This window comes from Cibotium barometz, chromosome 15, assembly GCF_041138505.1.
Source record: "Cibotium barometz isolate CiBa-2024 chromosome 15, ASM4113850v1, whole genome shotgun sequence".
NCBI lineage: Eukaryota > Viridiplantae > Streptophyta > Polypodiopsida > Cyatheales > Cibotiaceae > Cibotium > Cibotium barometz.
This window is the reverse complement of record NC_141060.1, coordinates 24,281,850-24,298,324: the sequence shown is the minus strand read 5'-3', so window position 1 is coordinate 24,298,324 and position 16,475 is coordinate 24,281,850. Positions and strand designations below refer to the sequence as shown.

Below are 16,475 nucleotides of genomic sequence, written 5' to 3'. Positions count from 1 at the left end.
ATTTAATTAATATATAATATATATAGTATATAGCATAGTATAATTAGTTAATATATCATAGCATATATAGTATATTATAAATTGTATGGTATAATAATTTATTAGTATAATAAATATTTAATAATTAATCAAAATAATAATTTATGAGTATACACTATAGTAAATAATTAGTATACAGTTGGGTACCTGTGGTTCATAGTAGGTTGAGATTTGAAATTGAGTCCAAATCACTAGGTCTCTAAGAATTGGAGGGAGATTTGGACTCAAGTCCAAATCTCAAAGCATGGATGGGAGATTTGAAATTGAGTCCAAATCTCTAGGGTTTAGGGGGGAGATTTAGACTTGAGTCCTAATATCTAAGAATTGGAGGGAGATTTGGACTCAAGTCCAAATCTCAAGCATGGATGGGAGATTTGAACTTGAGTCCGAATCTGCAGGAATTGGAGGGAGATTTGGACTTGAATCGAAATCTCTAAGAATTGGAGGGAGATTCGAACTCAAGTCCCACATCTCAAAGCATGGAGAGGAGATGTGAACTTGAGTCCAAATCCCCAAGAATTGGAGGAAGATTTGGACTCAAGTCTGAATCTTAAAGCATGGAGGAGAGATTTGGACTTGAGTCTACGTCTCTAGGAGTTGGAGAGAGATTTGGACTTGAGTCCAAATCTTGAAGCATACAGGGAGATTCGGAGTTGAGTCTAAATCTCTAGAAATTCGTGAGAGAGATTTGGACTCAAGTCCAAAACTCTAGGAGATTTAAACTTAACTCCAATTCTCTAGCAATTGGAGGGAGATTTGGACTACTTGAGTCCAAATCTCTAAGTATAGAGAGGATATTTAGACTTAATTCCAAATCTCTAGGCATTGGAGAGAGAATTGGACTTGAGTCCAAATCTCTAAGCCTCCCAACGAGATTTGGACTTAAGTCAAAATCTCTAAGCCTTACAAAGACAAACCTCCAAGCCTCCCAAGGATATTTGGGCTAAAGTCCAAATCTCTAAGCCTCCCATTGGAAATCTTCTGTATTTTCCTTGAGCACAACGATGATTTTTTATGCATTTTTTCCTTGAGCACAACGATGATTCTTTATGCATTTTTCTTCTTGTACTCTATTGGTTCCACCTGTGAGTTGGCATCATCTTTGGATTGATTTCGTACTACCCAAATCAATCTATGTCCTTAGTAGTAGCCTTGGACTTTTAAGAAGCGTTGTGTGGTTACCCATCCTTGTGATGCTAGATCATTCTTTAGTTTATGGGTTTTCCTTTCCTTGGGATCCATGCTAGCTTATTGTCACTTGCCATCCGTTCATAATATTGGCTTTTGGAATCCATTCCTGCTTGGGATTTTTAACCTCAGTTTTTGGAGAAGTGGAGGGTATAGTTATTGGGTTTAGTGAGTCAGTAACACCCACACTTGTTGCACCTTACACTTGGAAATACTTTGTGAAGTGGAGGTAATAATAATGATTTGGGTATAGGACATCGAGTTTTGACCTACTCCTCTGTCTAAACAAAGCAAGTTTGGCTATCCTCTTTTATTTTGTTCTAAAGTCCAAGAAAGACTTGCAGCCTTCACTTCTTGTTCTCCATCATCATTGTCTACAGTAGCCATGTGGACAAGGGCAGGATGTCTCTCCATAGTTTTTCTTTTTCTTCGTGAATGGTTGCTTCATGTTAACCTTGTTTCTTCATTTCAATCTCCTTTTTCTAAGTTTCCTCTTCTTAGTGGATGGCTTCAATTAGTTGTTCATAGGAAAGAGGTTCGTATAACTTTCTACGTTTGCTCTCATGGATTAACATCAATTAACACATGAATGGGCACATCCGAGAATCATATTGTAATTCGTCGGTCTTCCAAAGTTAACATAATAGCAAATGTATGTTTATAGGCCAAGCCACACAACATTACTTATACCCCTTTAAAATTTCCTATGGGTGTTCCTACAGCTTATTTAAGGATAATATTTACTAAAGGTTTGAGGAGATTTCTCCCCCATCTTCGCCACATGTCTTGTCACTATGATCCCTACCTTGTTAAGTACTCAGCAACATCGTGATCATCACACAAGTAGAGAGGATTTCTCTCAAGCTTTCGGTTTCTTCTTTAAGCACCAGGGTAAAAATTAAGGAGCATATCCTATGGTCAAAGTAGAGTGGGTTAGCGTATCTTTCTTTCATAGAAGGTAGAGTCTATAGGAAACTTTGGTGAATGAAAAATTTTACGATATATGCTCACTTCTAGTGTAAATTTGGTGATTTTTCCTCTACATTTACCCAAAAAATGCTACCTTGGGCTAATATATTAAAAAAGTGACCATTTTTGGGTCTAAAATAGCCCAAGACTTTTGGAAGACCCTTGAAAATTATCCTTTGGACTAAAATTTCACCCCTAATTTTTTCCTTATTAAGCGCTAGCCGTATTGAAGGCACATGGCTATGGTCATGAATAATCATCATCTAAGCCGATGTATGAAGGCATGGTCTATAATGAGTTTCTTTTCAATTATCATTGTACCCATGCCCATTCAGACACAATTTCTTATGTGTTATCTCCTAACATTGATTCCTCAAGCGCATGTTTCCTCTCTCATGAATCACTTATTCTCCTGAGGATGTGGTCTTGTAACACTCCATATCTTCAGGCTCTAAAGTCTTGTTATGGATTTCTTCCTTGGTTCCAAGCTCTTTCAGTACTTTTCGAGTTTCCTTTTATTATCTTGAGTGGTCTATCAGTAGTTAATTTCTTTTTTTTCCTAACTAGAGACACTACCTTCATTCATGGGATGCTTTTAAGATTTTCTCTAGAGGTCTCGACATCAGAACCTTCTGTGAAATCAACGTGATTGGTCCAACAGGTCCTTGTATTTTCAGTTAGGTCTACTGCACCACGTCCTCTACTTCACTTTAACTTTGAGATCTCCTCTCTCAGGTTACGGTACTCTTGTAGTGGGGTTTTTTGTATTTTAATCGTGGCTTACATCATCCTTCCACTAATTTCTTAGCCATTTCTAAGAGTTGGTCCATCCTACCATCAATATTTGATCCGTCCCTACCTTTTTTCCCTCATTCCTTGTCTAGAGTGATTTGAATTAAAGGTTCTGAAACATCTTTAATTTTAATGTATCCTCCTAAGCTCTTGTGTTCTATCAAGATTGGCCCTCTAGGTTTTCTTATCCCCATTCTTCATCTAAGGTGATTTGAGTGGAGAAATCTGGAACATTCTTGATCTCAAAATACCTTGGAAGCTCCCTTGGGATCCTTCCCTATTGTTTCTTTTTCTTTCTCAAGACTCCGAGAAGTCCTGGTTTGATTGGTTTGGTTTGTGGTAGCTCACTCGACAATGATGTTGCCTTTTCTTTGTTACAGTCCCTACTTCTTCTTTTCCCTTTTTTTCTCTTAGAGGATTTTGATGCAGAATGATGTCATGGATAAGGATTTGTGATCTTGTAATATTTGGCTTGAGCCCTTATCACAACTTGCAATGGAACCTCCTTCTCTTCTTCTAAAGAAGACAACAGACATGTCACACTAATGATACCCAACCTAGTGGTGGGTAATGATATATTCATCATTGGAAAATTCAAATTTATTGGCTTAAGAGGGTAGTCACTAATCAAATGATCAATGCCACACTACATAGACCACGCTATCAGGACCTTGACATTTGAATCATGTTAGGGAGGTAGCCTTAACGCATTGATATCCCTTGCTTGGTAGGCTTCTGATGTTGTTTGCATTAATGTTGTCAATTGGTGCATGTCAAAAGCATCAAAAGTCTTGGTGCTCACTTCTTGAAGGATTTGGCGTTACTAAGTCTAGGTATTCTACATAGAAAGCTGGTGGGTTAGGAGTTTATTAATGATCGGCTCTCTCTCATAAGAGTTATTCCCAGAAGGGCTAGTTGAGACCGTAACACTAGAGGTGGAATCTTTGTGTCCCTATAAAGGATTCGTAAAATGCTGATTAGGTTTCTATTTGTATAAGTTGCATTAATACCACCAGGAGGTGGTGTTGGCAAGGCTAATAGTTGAGTTACTCTGGTAGTGCTAAGAATGGCACTCTTGACATTCTCATCATTCTCTTGGCATGATAGGAGTTAGATGATTTGTGATACATATCTTCTCCAATATCTACAGCACTGATTTGCTCTTTCTCTTAGAACTGGGCATTCATGAGCTAGAATACCCCTTCGATTCATCCTTTAATCAAAGTATTCATTGTGTCCTTCGCACACTTGGGCTCTCCCTCGGGGGCTTCACCTAAAAATATATAAGTGTAGCACTTGAGTTCATCAGGAGGAGTATATTAATTCAAAAAAGTTACAGAATTATATTTACAGAAGGGGTTTGTTAAACCAATTTTGAAAAAAAAACGATAAGTTTATGAAGAAAAAGGGGTCATTTTATTCATAAGATTATGTAAGTGTAAGGGATTTCTTAAATACACCTTGAACGCACATGATACATAAAATTTCTTAGAGGTGAACCCCCCGAGGGCCAGCCTTGTTTGAATCCTGGCTTTTAATGTTGGGCTCATTTTTTCTCATTAGGTCTGACCTTAAACTATTTGTGGATCAGATGCATGTAAAGTTATCATCAAAATATATGGCATATAAGCAACACTCCACTAGCATTCAATGCCTCTTAGCATCAGAACACATCATGTCGTTTCTTGATCCTCAATCCTTCCACAAGAACAACAAAAATTAGCCTAATTTGGTTGGGTTCTTCCTCATTAGGATAACTTCTATTCAAGTTCTTGAGATGATTGATGTAGTCTCTCACTGTTTTTGTTCAAGAGCTACTTGAATTGATATAATTATGTTAGTATCTATGCTTAAATGTCTTGAGGAACAAAAGTGTACTTCAGCAGCACAGGGAGGACAAGGGGGAGCAAAGCACATCAAAGAAAAAGCCCATTGAGCCTATAGGAAGAAAACCTCTGCCACCCAAGACACATCACAACTCTCCAGACTCTGAGTAAGTTGAATTCTTCCAGTCACATATAACCTAGCGAGGTCTCAAAACATTTCTTGGGGTTGCACCCAATTTATCAAGAAATCACAACTCTCTCTCCTCTTCTATGGTCTTCTAAGGTCATTATAACTTTTATCTTAATTTTTGTCTAAATTTTAAGGTCAAGTTTAGATATTTCTTGGCCATTTTCGGTCTAAGTTTATATCCTTATGATGTAGGATCCCTAAGGTCCTTAACCTAAACTCCTTATCATAAAATGTTTTGAGGTCAACATAACATATAAATCTTTTCTATATTCTTTCTAGGGTTTCACCATTTTATTCCCTGATATCTAGAGAGATAAAGTGGAATCCTACAGGTGAAACATGAATTGCCACAACCATGGGAATGGCCCACAAAAGAAATTTTGATTTTGGAGACAAGAAATCAAGAAACCAAGCAAGCAAGCAAGCAAGAAGCTAGAAATCAAGAAACAGCAAGAAGCTAGAAATAGAGAAAAACCAAAGAATGAAAGTGCCCACTATATACCAAACAATGCAAGAACTTGTAGTGGGTGCTATAAGGATGGAAGTGGAGACTATAAAGGATCCCCTCAAAACCATCAAGCAATTGGGAGTGTCTCTTCCCTTGCAACAACGGAATCTGTGTCAACTCCAAAAAGAGTAGAAAAGTTTTCAAAAAGAGTGGATGCACACAAGGCTCAAGGGGCACTTGATTATCTGCATATGTGTGTAGAAAAAAGACCCCAAGGAGATCGAGAGGCTCAAAGATACCTTGAAAGAAAGAGAGATAAAAGCAGAAAAAGACCACAAGGAGCTACTACTCCTAAAAGTTGAGCTATATTAGAGCAACAAAAGAAGTTCCAAACATAAAAGTTAGGTTTTCTAAAAAGCAACAAAATGTTGGCAAAATAATCGGGTCCTTAAAGGTTACAATGGCTAGGCAAGAGCAGGAGAGACAAGATAAATCAGGGAAAGACTAGAGGAAGCCACTACTTGCATTTCCCTCAAAGAGAAACCTTATTACGAAGTATCCTCCAAGACTAAGCAGTGGAACCCTAACACAGAGTGTGGATGGGATAATTCATGGAGGGGATAAAATATCACTCTTATTTTGTAAGTAAGTGTTCCCTTTCATGTGTTTTTTAATGTTATAATGTTATTCGTGATAAAAAATAATGTTATTTTGCAAGTAGGTGTTGCAACTTTGCACAAAAAAGGATGACAAGGTGTTTGATATGCTTGATGGGGTGTGGATACATGGCTATGAGGTGCTATTGTGTATGTGTTCATAGTTATATTGTTTGCTGAAATTAAGTGTAGGAATGACAAGTGATTCGACATAAGAGAAGTTGATTCAATCCCATGGGTGATAAAAAAACTAAAATTAGAGAAAAGCAAGCAAGCATGTGTACCAAGATTTTGGAGACAATGTTTTCTATCAATTCGTCTTGCAAGATCTATAGACTAAACATGTACTTTTTTTTAGAGCCTACATAAATGTATCAATCTATGAGGAAATATATATTTTAGATGTAGATACTATTTGCATTTATTGTAATGCACCATAAGTATGACACCAAATTCTAGGTTAACCACTTCATTCTTTAGCAAATTATACTTTTACTATGAGAAAAGGCACATTGAAGATTTTGTGAGTGAGAGAACTTAACATATTTTGCATTTAAAATTGTTTTTTTAAGAACTTGTGCCATTGAATTTCCTTTTAAAAGTTGTCAATCTATTTCTAAATAAGATTAAATTATGATTTTATGATTTTTTTTTAACAACCACTATAGCTCTCATGTGAAATGCTTATCTCTTGGAGAAGTAAGAGGAAAAAAATATATGTATGCATGTGCTCTCTATCTTAAATGATTAAATTTTGAATCGTTTGAAAAGATGAGCATCATTTGTGTTTTGTAGTAGAGGTTTTACCTTGACATTTTTTAGATAGATGATGGTAACTATTTTGATGCTAAAAGAAATATTCATGTAGGGAAATTATAAAATATTAAATCTTGCAATAAAGATTATGTCAATGTTGATGAAGAGATTTGTGTTAATGAAAAGATTAAGATTGTGATTTTGCTTAAATGAAAACAAGTTCTTTTCATAAAGAGAAATGAGTTAACTAAGACAAATGCTTAAAAATTGGTTGCACGTGATGATCATTTAGATTGGCAAGTGAAAATGATAAAGATGTCTTCTTACGATTATTAATTGCCCCCACAAAAAGGGGGTCATCATTTTCCATGGATGTCTAGATTTTTTAAGAAAAAAAAAGAGCAATGCCAAAGAAAGTTTTGTGACCTTTGATGGTTCTTACATAAGATTCAAGTTTTCTAGCTCTTCTTTAGAAGATCTACATCAAGGTGCTTTGTCAAGGATAGCTTGCTACTAGCAATGTGACTTCCATAGGGTAAATGCACATAATTACAAGTATAAGAGGAATTGTGAAAAGTGGGCAAGATACACCCCCTCCCCCCCCTCTACACCCAAGTTACCCCCCCTGACGGGCTCTTCACCCCCCAAGAAAAGAGGTATTTTTCACAATGAGAGTAATCAATCAACTCCCTTAAAAAAATGTCATATTATGTGATAGTAATTAGAGTTTATTGGTCTAGGTTCAAGGGGAGCCTCATTTAATCATTCAACTATTTTGAGCAAAGTAGTTAAACTAACTTGTGTATAAGCTCCCTCATAATAATCTGCTCCTTGCCTATTTTACAATATGTTATGTAAATACCACTATTTAGATTACAATATGTTGTGCAAATACCATTGTTTGGATTAGGCATGTTTTTTTATACTATAGTGATGGTAAGAAGAACAATAATTTTTTTATTAGAAATATTTTGATGATTATTGTTTTATGTGTTATGTTGATTCCTCGTCTTCTTGTCCTTTCCTATATTAAAAAATTTAGGCCTACATATCCTTTTATTAGAGTGATGGAGAACTCTCTTCTGTAAACATGAATAAAATTTCACCCATGTGTTTTTGAATAGAGGACCTTGCAAAAATAAATTATTGACTATGCTTGTAGAATATCTTTGCAATTCAAAATGCATCGCCTCTGTAAACATGTACAAAAGGAAGGCTTTGGCCATGTGGGGCTGCAAGTTTGTTTGATTTGGTAAGAAAAAGTTTCCTTGAACCCACTTGATAATCTCTTTTAAGTTTTACGAGTAATATATAACATGTGATTATTCAATGTGCCTAGATAATGCCCACAAAAAACAAACTTCTCAATGATAGAAAGTCTCTTAAATTTTTAACTAAATATAAAAGTTCATATCACATTGAGATATAAAATTCTATTTATGTGGGGAAGGCTTATAACTTCATTATTGGCATGCCTTTGTAAAAGGAAGGCCTTCACTACATTCCAAACTATTGCTAAGAAATAAATACATATTAAAAGAAAGTAAAACACTCAAGAACGTTTTTTCTTGGCCCTATACATTGATGCTTCTTCGAAAGAGTAACTTGCAACACATTTCCTTTATACTTTTATCCAAATATTATTATCCCATGCTATGCATGATGTATTGATGTCGGCTCATGAGTTAAAATTATTATGATTTCAACCCACCCACTTCCTCTTTTAAATCTATGTATGAATTTCGTGCATGATATCACGTTTAGCAGTTGGTGCATTAGAGACCATGTTGATCATTGTTCACAATAGGTACAATATTGAAGGTTTTGGTGTATATACTACATGAGTTTATCTTTGGTACAATATTGAAGGTCTTGTGTATATACTACATGAGTTTATCTCTAGGGCATATTTTTGAGAGGTCTCCACTAGTTTTGTTATCTCTTTTATATTGCCAAAGATTGTACGATAGTTAGAGTATTGGTAAAGGCTTTGGCACAAATATACTAGAGACTAAGAGGTTCAAGATATGATGAGATATGGAGTTGTAGGGAGTTTGACTTTTACATATCATCATGCCAGATTTGGGCTATGTTGTTGGATTGGTGAGTCAGTTTATGCAGGTCTCGAAGAAGCCACAAAAAAACAAGAGCGAGAGAGAGAGAGAGAGAGAGAGAGAGAGAGAGAGATCGGAGTCAAGGTTATTTCATTTTATTTTCTCTCTTTTGAATTGAAATGTTTTATTTTTGTATAATGCTTTAAAATTTTGAAAACAAGCTTATAATATGATCTATTCTATTAAGCACAGGTGTCACTCTCTCTAGTGTCTCCTCTACTCTCCTCTGAAGCCATCTCTCCTCCTCCTTTTGGGTGTACAAAAAAGGAGAACTAGTAAGGAAAGGGGGAGGAAGATTCCCCCCTTCTTTTATAAAAGGTATTATTGGAATCACTGGTTAGCTCTCTCTCAGGGGCACGTGAGCAGAATATTCGTTGGCCCATTCAACTCCCACCATCGCTTGACAAAAGGAGAAAAACTTGTCTGTGATTTATCAACACACTCACTAAAATAGTTCGTGTGATGGTGGTCCTGTAGGATATGAATATGTGCGAACCAGCTCTACGTGTGTCTTATTACCCTTGCGGACAGCAGGTGCTGCTCGAGGGACTCGCCGAAAATAATTATTTGATGTGTGTGTGTGTGAGGGGGAGAGAGAGAGAGATATGCAGTCTGTATCCAGTGAGACAGAGACAAGGATGTTGTGTATGTATGTATGTAGAGAGATGTGGTGGTATGCATCTAGTGTGTGAGAGGAGGGGTTGTGTGTGTGTGTGTGAGAGAGAGAGAGAGAGAGAATTTGTGTGTGTATGCATATAGTGTGTGTGTGTGTGTGTGTGTGTGAGTGAGTGAGTGAGAGAGAGAGAGAGAGAATTTGTGTGTGTATGCATATAGTGTGTGTGCGCGCGCTATATAGAGAGAGAGAGAGAGAGAGAGAGAGAGAGGGGGGTCTATTTTAGAGCGTGCATGTTTGATCTCCAAATGCTTTGTGTGGTTTCAATCGGCTCTGCACGAGCTGAGGTTTGAATCCAATTTAGCCACACATCATCATCATCATCATGGCTGCATCACCACTCTCGGGCAGAAAAGAGGCAGCCACAGAAGAAATCACAACAGTGAAGCAGGAGCTGAGGAGACAATGCTGGCTTGCAGGTCCCATGATCCTCATCAACATTCTGTTATTCGCAATCCAGATGGTGTCCGTCATGTTCGTGGGCCACCTCAGCGAACTCGACCTCGCAAGTGCCTCCATTGCCTCCTCAATAGCTACTGTCACTGGCTCCAGCTTGCTGGTAGGTTTGTTGGATCTCATTTCTACCCATTTGCCATGTACTACTCTGCTTCTTGAATTGTACAGTGATGACAATATAGGAATACTTTGCGTGATAGAGTTGATGACTCTTAAGTGGACCGCTAACCATGCCTATATCACTTCCACGGCATACATTGTAACTTGTCACCCCCTGTACAGCAGCAAGCGATCTCACACAACCTTTTTCTAGCTCTGTAGAGATAATTCAGAACTCTGTAGGAAACAGATCAAAGCTTGTATTCTTGCTACAATCAGCGACCTGTAGGCCTTCTGTAGGCCACAAATAGCCCTCTTTTGGCTTTGGGGCTGCCCATGGATTAGCAAAGCTACTAGTATAACCTTTCTAACGTGCTCCTCTTGCTTGAACACCTTAGAAATTTGTTTTCCATACTTCGTTCCTTCCGTTCTGAGCCTGTCATTCCCATCGGAATCTATCTGTGTACACCCCTAATAATAATAACTTTGGGCGTCTATCCCAGTATGCAAACAGGGCACTGGACGGCACTACGTGCTGGAGATTCCCTGCAGTTGGTCCGGTGGATGGCACTACGATGGATATTGCCCGTAGTTGGTCCATAGGACTCCGGACATGCTTGCATTGGATGACATACGCTCGAGATGGCCCATAGATGGTCCAATGCACACCTGAATTGATTTACTCGGGGTGGGAGATCGTCCAATCGAAAGTGTATTATTTGGTTTAAATGTTTGCTTGGGAATGACTTGCACGCATGAACATTACCCAGACTAGTTGGAACCCCTGCTTCTCACTTTGTTTTGAGGCTTTCTAAATCAAATTCTACTCAAACCTCCTCAAAAAGTACAGAACGAAATTTTGGTCGCTTAGTGTCTCTAGAACATCTCAGCTACTCGAAATGGGCACTAGACTTCTAACTCATGCAAAGTTCCCCCTTTTGGCATGTATGAAAAAGTGCTCATGACAGCAAATAAATACGCCCAATTTTGCAGAACGAGATACTCGCGCATCCCTAACAGTCCCGCTTCTATCGTGGATCAGTCCAGTGTTAGAAATAAAGCTTTTTTCTAACCACTCAAAAAAGGATAAACCAAACCGGTTACCAGTTTTTATTGAAAAAAACATTGCATAGATTAACCAGTTTTATAACTAAATTTTCGAAATTGTGAATCTTTATATTTAAGGCTAGGCGAAATTGCAATCGTTTTTTCTGGAAATTACACTAAAGAACGCTTTTTTCTAACACTGGATCATTCTTGGACCCCTGTAGGCTGTGGCCCCTTGGTTGATTGTCTAGTTAATACGTCCAACTTTGTAGAACGAGATCATCCCTAACATAATATGTCGTCATGGATCATTGCCTTGTCATGGTTTCTTTGGCCTCCTGGCTCGTCTTCTGTTCCTAGCTCTCAATGTCAAAAAAATCGTACTTTAATGTAATTTTCATGTAGATTAGTAATAAAACCGATTAACTTAATCATTTTTAATGGAAATCAGTTGAGCTGAAGGTCAATGGTTATAGAAAAAAAATTATTACTGGCACTGCCATTGGGCCTTAGAAGTTAGCTTACATAGATGCCATTGGGCCTATCATTAGTATGAAGTAGTATAATATAAAAAAAAACCCTCCTTTACCTCCTCAGTCAGTCTTCCCAGTAGCCAGTCACCCCAAGTTCCCTTAACCCCCATACACTTTATCAGTCACCCCAAGTTCCCTTAACCCCCATACACTTTATCACCCATTTGTCAATCTTACCAAAACTTTCTGATAGCAGGACAATCCCAAAAGTATGTTTGTCATCTTCAATTGTTGATTTATATGTAAGGCATATTTCAGCTGTGAAATTCCTGTAAAGCAGTTTATATGGAATGGTATTGCCCCCATACAATATTATCCGTAGCAATGTGCCTTCCTCTGAGAGCTGCCAGCCATGGGAGAAATGCCCCTCCAGTGTTTGTACTCTGCGTTCTAGGCAGGTCTTTTTCAACTAATAGAAGGATCTCCTTTACGGGAAAAAAAAAAAAAAAGGGAACCTCTGCATTTATTGCAAAATTGGCTCAAATTTGGATTTTCAGTTCAAAACGATACCATAAATTCTTCAACGACCCCATAATTTAATGTTGCACACAGCTTGGGGCTTCGTCGAACTAAGCCCCCCTGCGGCAACTTCCCTTGAAACCACTTACAAACCTTTGCTTTGGGTGCATGCTTCAACCGTGCATGCAAACTTCAAACCTACCCTTGTGAGCTAGTGTTCAGAAACCCTAATGTTCTGCTGCTACATGGAAACCCTAGTTTCAAGCGGTTGTACGAGCCTGACTTGGGGCATTTGAAGCTATCTGGCGGCTATCAAAGACATGTGGACAGAGTTGGGAGTTGAATGTATGCTAAAGAATCATTGATCAGCGCTACTCCATGACACATGATGCCATCATGGTTGATCATTGCGGCATGAATAGCACGTTGGAGAAATCCGATCATTACTTTGTTTGAGGAGAGAGGTGTTTACTTATGTAATTCATGGAGAGAGGGTGTTTACTCTTAAATCTATGCCTGTTTTTGTTTCAAGATCTCTACTATATGCCGATTTTATAACTAAGTTATATGAAAAATCATTCTTTAAAATAAAGGTTACTTAAAATCTCAGTCAATTTTTCTTAATTCTGGCCGATAAAAGTACACTAGAATGTCGTTTTTATTTAAAGCACTGGGTGTAAGCATTGGGTGTATGTGCTGCTCTACAACAAATAACAGAACTCTTTTCCACCCTTTCTCTACCATAATAATTTGATGAAGTGGGCCCATGCAGTCCACTTTAGTTAACGTCTTGGACCGTAATTTATCCCAAGAACCTGAATTCCCATTTTATTTGCAAGGGTAAACGGCTTTGTAGGAAGGCTGAATTCACCAGGCCACACCTTCCCAAACATGAAGACCCCACATTATGATGCTCTAAACATAACAAAAAACTAGCATGCCTGCTTTTTGCAAATGAATCTCAATCAGGCCTTGAGAAGAAAGGCTTGAGTCTGTAATCTTTACACTTCTATTGACATCCAAATCAGCAAGTTGATGCCAAACACTTCTTGTTATGGTATATGAAGCTTTCCACCTAATCCAGAAGTTTGCTATCATATCTAAAGGACCAGTGTTTCACATTAGCAAGTTGATGTCAAAACACTTCTTGTTATGGTATGGAGCTTTCCACCTAATCCAGGACTTCTTGTCATGGATATCATCAGTATATCTAAAGGACCAATGTACCCTTCTTCAATCCCTGCCTCTTGCCTATGCCCCCTCTTCCTTGGCTTACAGTCCTGCGTGGAGAATTCCATAGCAAGATCGTTAGAAGTGAGACTTCTGTTAAAGACATAATCATTTAAGTTCTTGCTGCAGTGCTCAAGAAACATGAATTGAAGAACATTATGTTGATGATAGTGTTTGCTGGATGTAGATGGGCATGGGTTGTGCCTTGGAGACGTTATGTGGACAAGCTTATGGAGCACAGCAATACAGCTTGCTTGGTTTGTATCTGCAGCGAGCATTGGTTGTCCTCAATGTTACTGGCATACCTCTAGCATTCATATGGGCAAACATGGAGAGCGTCTTGTTGGCTCTCGGACAAGATGCAGCTATTTCAAAGAAAGCAGGCGAATACACACTCTGGTTGATCCCCACCTTGTTTGCCTATGCAACAGCACAGCCTCTTATCAAATTTCTGCAGGCTCAAAGCATTGTCATTCCTCTTATGCTGTGTTCTGCATTCACATTCTTCTGCCACATTCCTGTCTGTTGGGTCATGGTATACAAGTCTGGCCTTGAGAGCCGAGGAGCGGCCTTGGCCACGAGCATCTCAAACTGGATCAACGTGATGCTGCTCGCCATGTATGTGAGATTCGCGCCATCTTGCAAGAAAACGAGAACCCCTTTCTCTTCAAAGGTGTTTCATGATCTGAAGGGCTTCCTCAAGCTTGCAATACCCTCTGCTCTAATGGTCTGGTATGCACCTAAAATCAAACCTTCATCTCTAAACAGTGATCCGTCACAATTCCAAGCATGAGTTACAATGATGCTGCTCACAGCTAGAAATTTCACAAGAATGAGCTGATCAATGTTCTCTAATGCTGGAACAACAGCTTGGAATGGTGGGCGTATGAAGCCCTCGTGATTCTCTCGGGTTTGTTGCCAAACCCAGAGCTGGAAACCTCAGCACTTTCAATCTGGTGCGATGAATTGAATACGCACGTTTGAAGATCTACTTTCAGATTAGATGTGTGCTTATTTGAGTTTGTTTTTGCAGTTACAACTGTGCTGCATTTGCTTTTATGGTTCCTGCAGGACTTGGTTCCATGGCAAGGTTAGTGGTATAATAAAGGACGGATTGCAGTGATCTCTTTCATCCTGTTTAGCTGTAGATTGAGGTGATTGCTTGATGTTTGCTCAGCACAAGGGTCGCGAATGAGCTTGGAGCCGGGCGTCCGAATGCAGCGTATAGGGCAGTTTATGTTGCCATGGTGATTGCTTCTTGTGAGGCCATTGTGGTGTCCACGACTTTCATTTCTCTGCGCAATGTGTTGGGACGGGCATACAGCAGCGAGCACGAAGTCATCAAGTACATATCCAAGATGATGCCGGTGCTTGCCGCCTCCACCATTTTGGACAGCCTGCAGGGAATTCTTTCAGGTATCCGGCCTGGTCATGATCTCATGATCTTGGGACACTCCTTCAACTGTCAGTGTGTTTCTGCAATTCTCAATGCTTTGTGCGCCTGCACACTATGCTTTGTAGGTATTGCCAGAGGCTGTGGATGGCAGAGAGCTGGGGCATACATCAATTTAGTGTCGTATTATGGTGTAGGCTTACCAGTGGCTTTTGTTTTGGCTTTTGTCTTCCACATAAAGGCTGAGGTATTCATTTTTGACACTCTTCTTAGACTGTAAGATGCCTTGATGCATAGAAATGCTGCTGGATCGGTTTTGTTTCTGACAAGCTTTGTTTCCTATGATCTGGCAGGGCCTGTGGATGGGGATAAGCAGTGGCGCGGTGGTGCAGTTGACAGCATTGGTGGCTATTACATGGGCAACCAACTGGGAAAGAGAGGTGGGCAACTCATCCTGTCTTTCTAATTAGTAGCATAATCAAGGTCTCTACAGACAGAGCCCCTGCCATTTAGCCATGAAATGAAGTGTAAGGCCAGCATTCCTCATGTAAATGTGCAGGCTATCAAGGCAGCAGCCCGAGTAAGCTCGCCATGTCAGGACGCAATAGAGCCACTACTATTGAAATAAGCTGGGACAAAATGGAGTTATTTACATTATCCCTGCATATAGTATCCTCAGTAAAGAATCTTTTGGGATCACATGCAAATGCCAACAAATGCACAGCAGGTGATCACAAGCCTGAGCAACCAGACTCTACAGGTCGGTGCATAATTTTGAGAAATCTTACCTCCATTTTCTTCACTTAAGCAACAACCACAGGAGTTCACAATGAGGTTTTTGTGGCCTCTGAACAAACTCATTAGTCTAATCAAAGGTCTGTAATGGCTCATTAAAATTCATCAAGGAGTTTACAATCTCATAATCTTATTGGTCGCTTCTTTGATTGAGATCACACCACCTCGTTTCCAAGTCTCTTTTAGGATCCCTCTATAACTTTAATATATAAGGTTTGGCTTTTTGCTAGCTTTTATTATGTTGGTGAGCTCATCACGAGTCTCCCTAGGCACATGACAGTACCTTCTTGCAGGCCCTTTTGGCCTTCCTTAGACATTAGTTCTACTCAATGAATTTTTCAATTTTTGCTTGGCTTGGGGTTGTTTGGGAAGGACAATCCATGGCTTATAGTGTGTTTGCTATAAGAAAATATGACTTCTCCTTTCATACAAACAACAGAATCTTCCATAAGACATAACTTAAAGCAAAAAAAGATGGAGAAAAATAATGAATTATTGTCTCGTCCAAATTACAATTTGATGGCGTTTGCCCACATGTACACTCCAACAAGGAGTTTTGGTTGTGATCTAGGTAGACTCTGAGACTGAGGTTTTCATGTACTAGTAAGCTGCATAATGTAATGAAGATAGATCTCAACACAATGATCTTCATATAAGAGAGAAGCTGTCAAATGAATCTGTATTTGGTACATAGGGTTGGTCATTAGCTTAACCCAGGTTGGCCACTATGTTAACATATGTACTAATATAGTTAGAGTGCATATTAGTTTGTAGAATTTCAACATCTAGCATACTTGGGACTGCCCCTAGCC

At 38.9% G+C, this 16,475-nt stretch overlaps 1 protein-coding gene across 1 annotated transcript; it reads left to right on the top strand.

Annotated features, from left to right (window-relative positions):
- The first annotated feature begins 9,426 nt into the window (after positions 1-9,426).
- LOC147631093 (protein DETOXIFICATION 16-like) lies at positions 9,427-15,826 on the top strand. Its single transcript, XM_086809044.1, has 8 exons — positions 9,427-10,210; positions 13,663-14,207; positions 14,345-14,431; positions 14,509-14,565; positions 14,653-14,891; positions 14,997-15,115; positions 15,222-15,308; positions 15,428-15,826. Exons 1-8 carry the CDS (start codon positions 9,977-9,979, stop codon positions 15,494-15,496), a joined length of 1,437 nt encoding a protein of 478 aa, XP_086665170.1. The 5' UTR covers positions 9,427-9,976; the 3' UTR covers positions 15,497-15,826.
- The last annotated feature ends 649 nt before the right edge of the window (positions 15,827-16,475 follow it).

Excerpts from the sequence above, each read along its gene's own strand:
- LOC147631093 (XM_086809044.1), top strand. The coding sequence starts at position 9,977 with ATGGCTGCATCACCACTCTCGGGCAGAAAAGAGGCAGCCACAGAAGAA. Across the intron at positions 14,432-14,508 it reads ACCTCAGCACTTTCAATCTG|TTACAACTGTGCTGCATTTG; the intron begins GTGCGATGAATT and ends TTGTTTTTGCAG. Across the intron at positions 15,309-15,427 it reads CAACCAACTGGGAAAGAGAG|GCTATCAAGGCAGCAGCCCG; the intron begins GTGGGCAACTCA and ends GTAAATGTGCAG.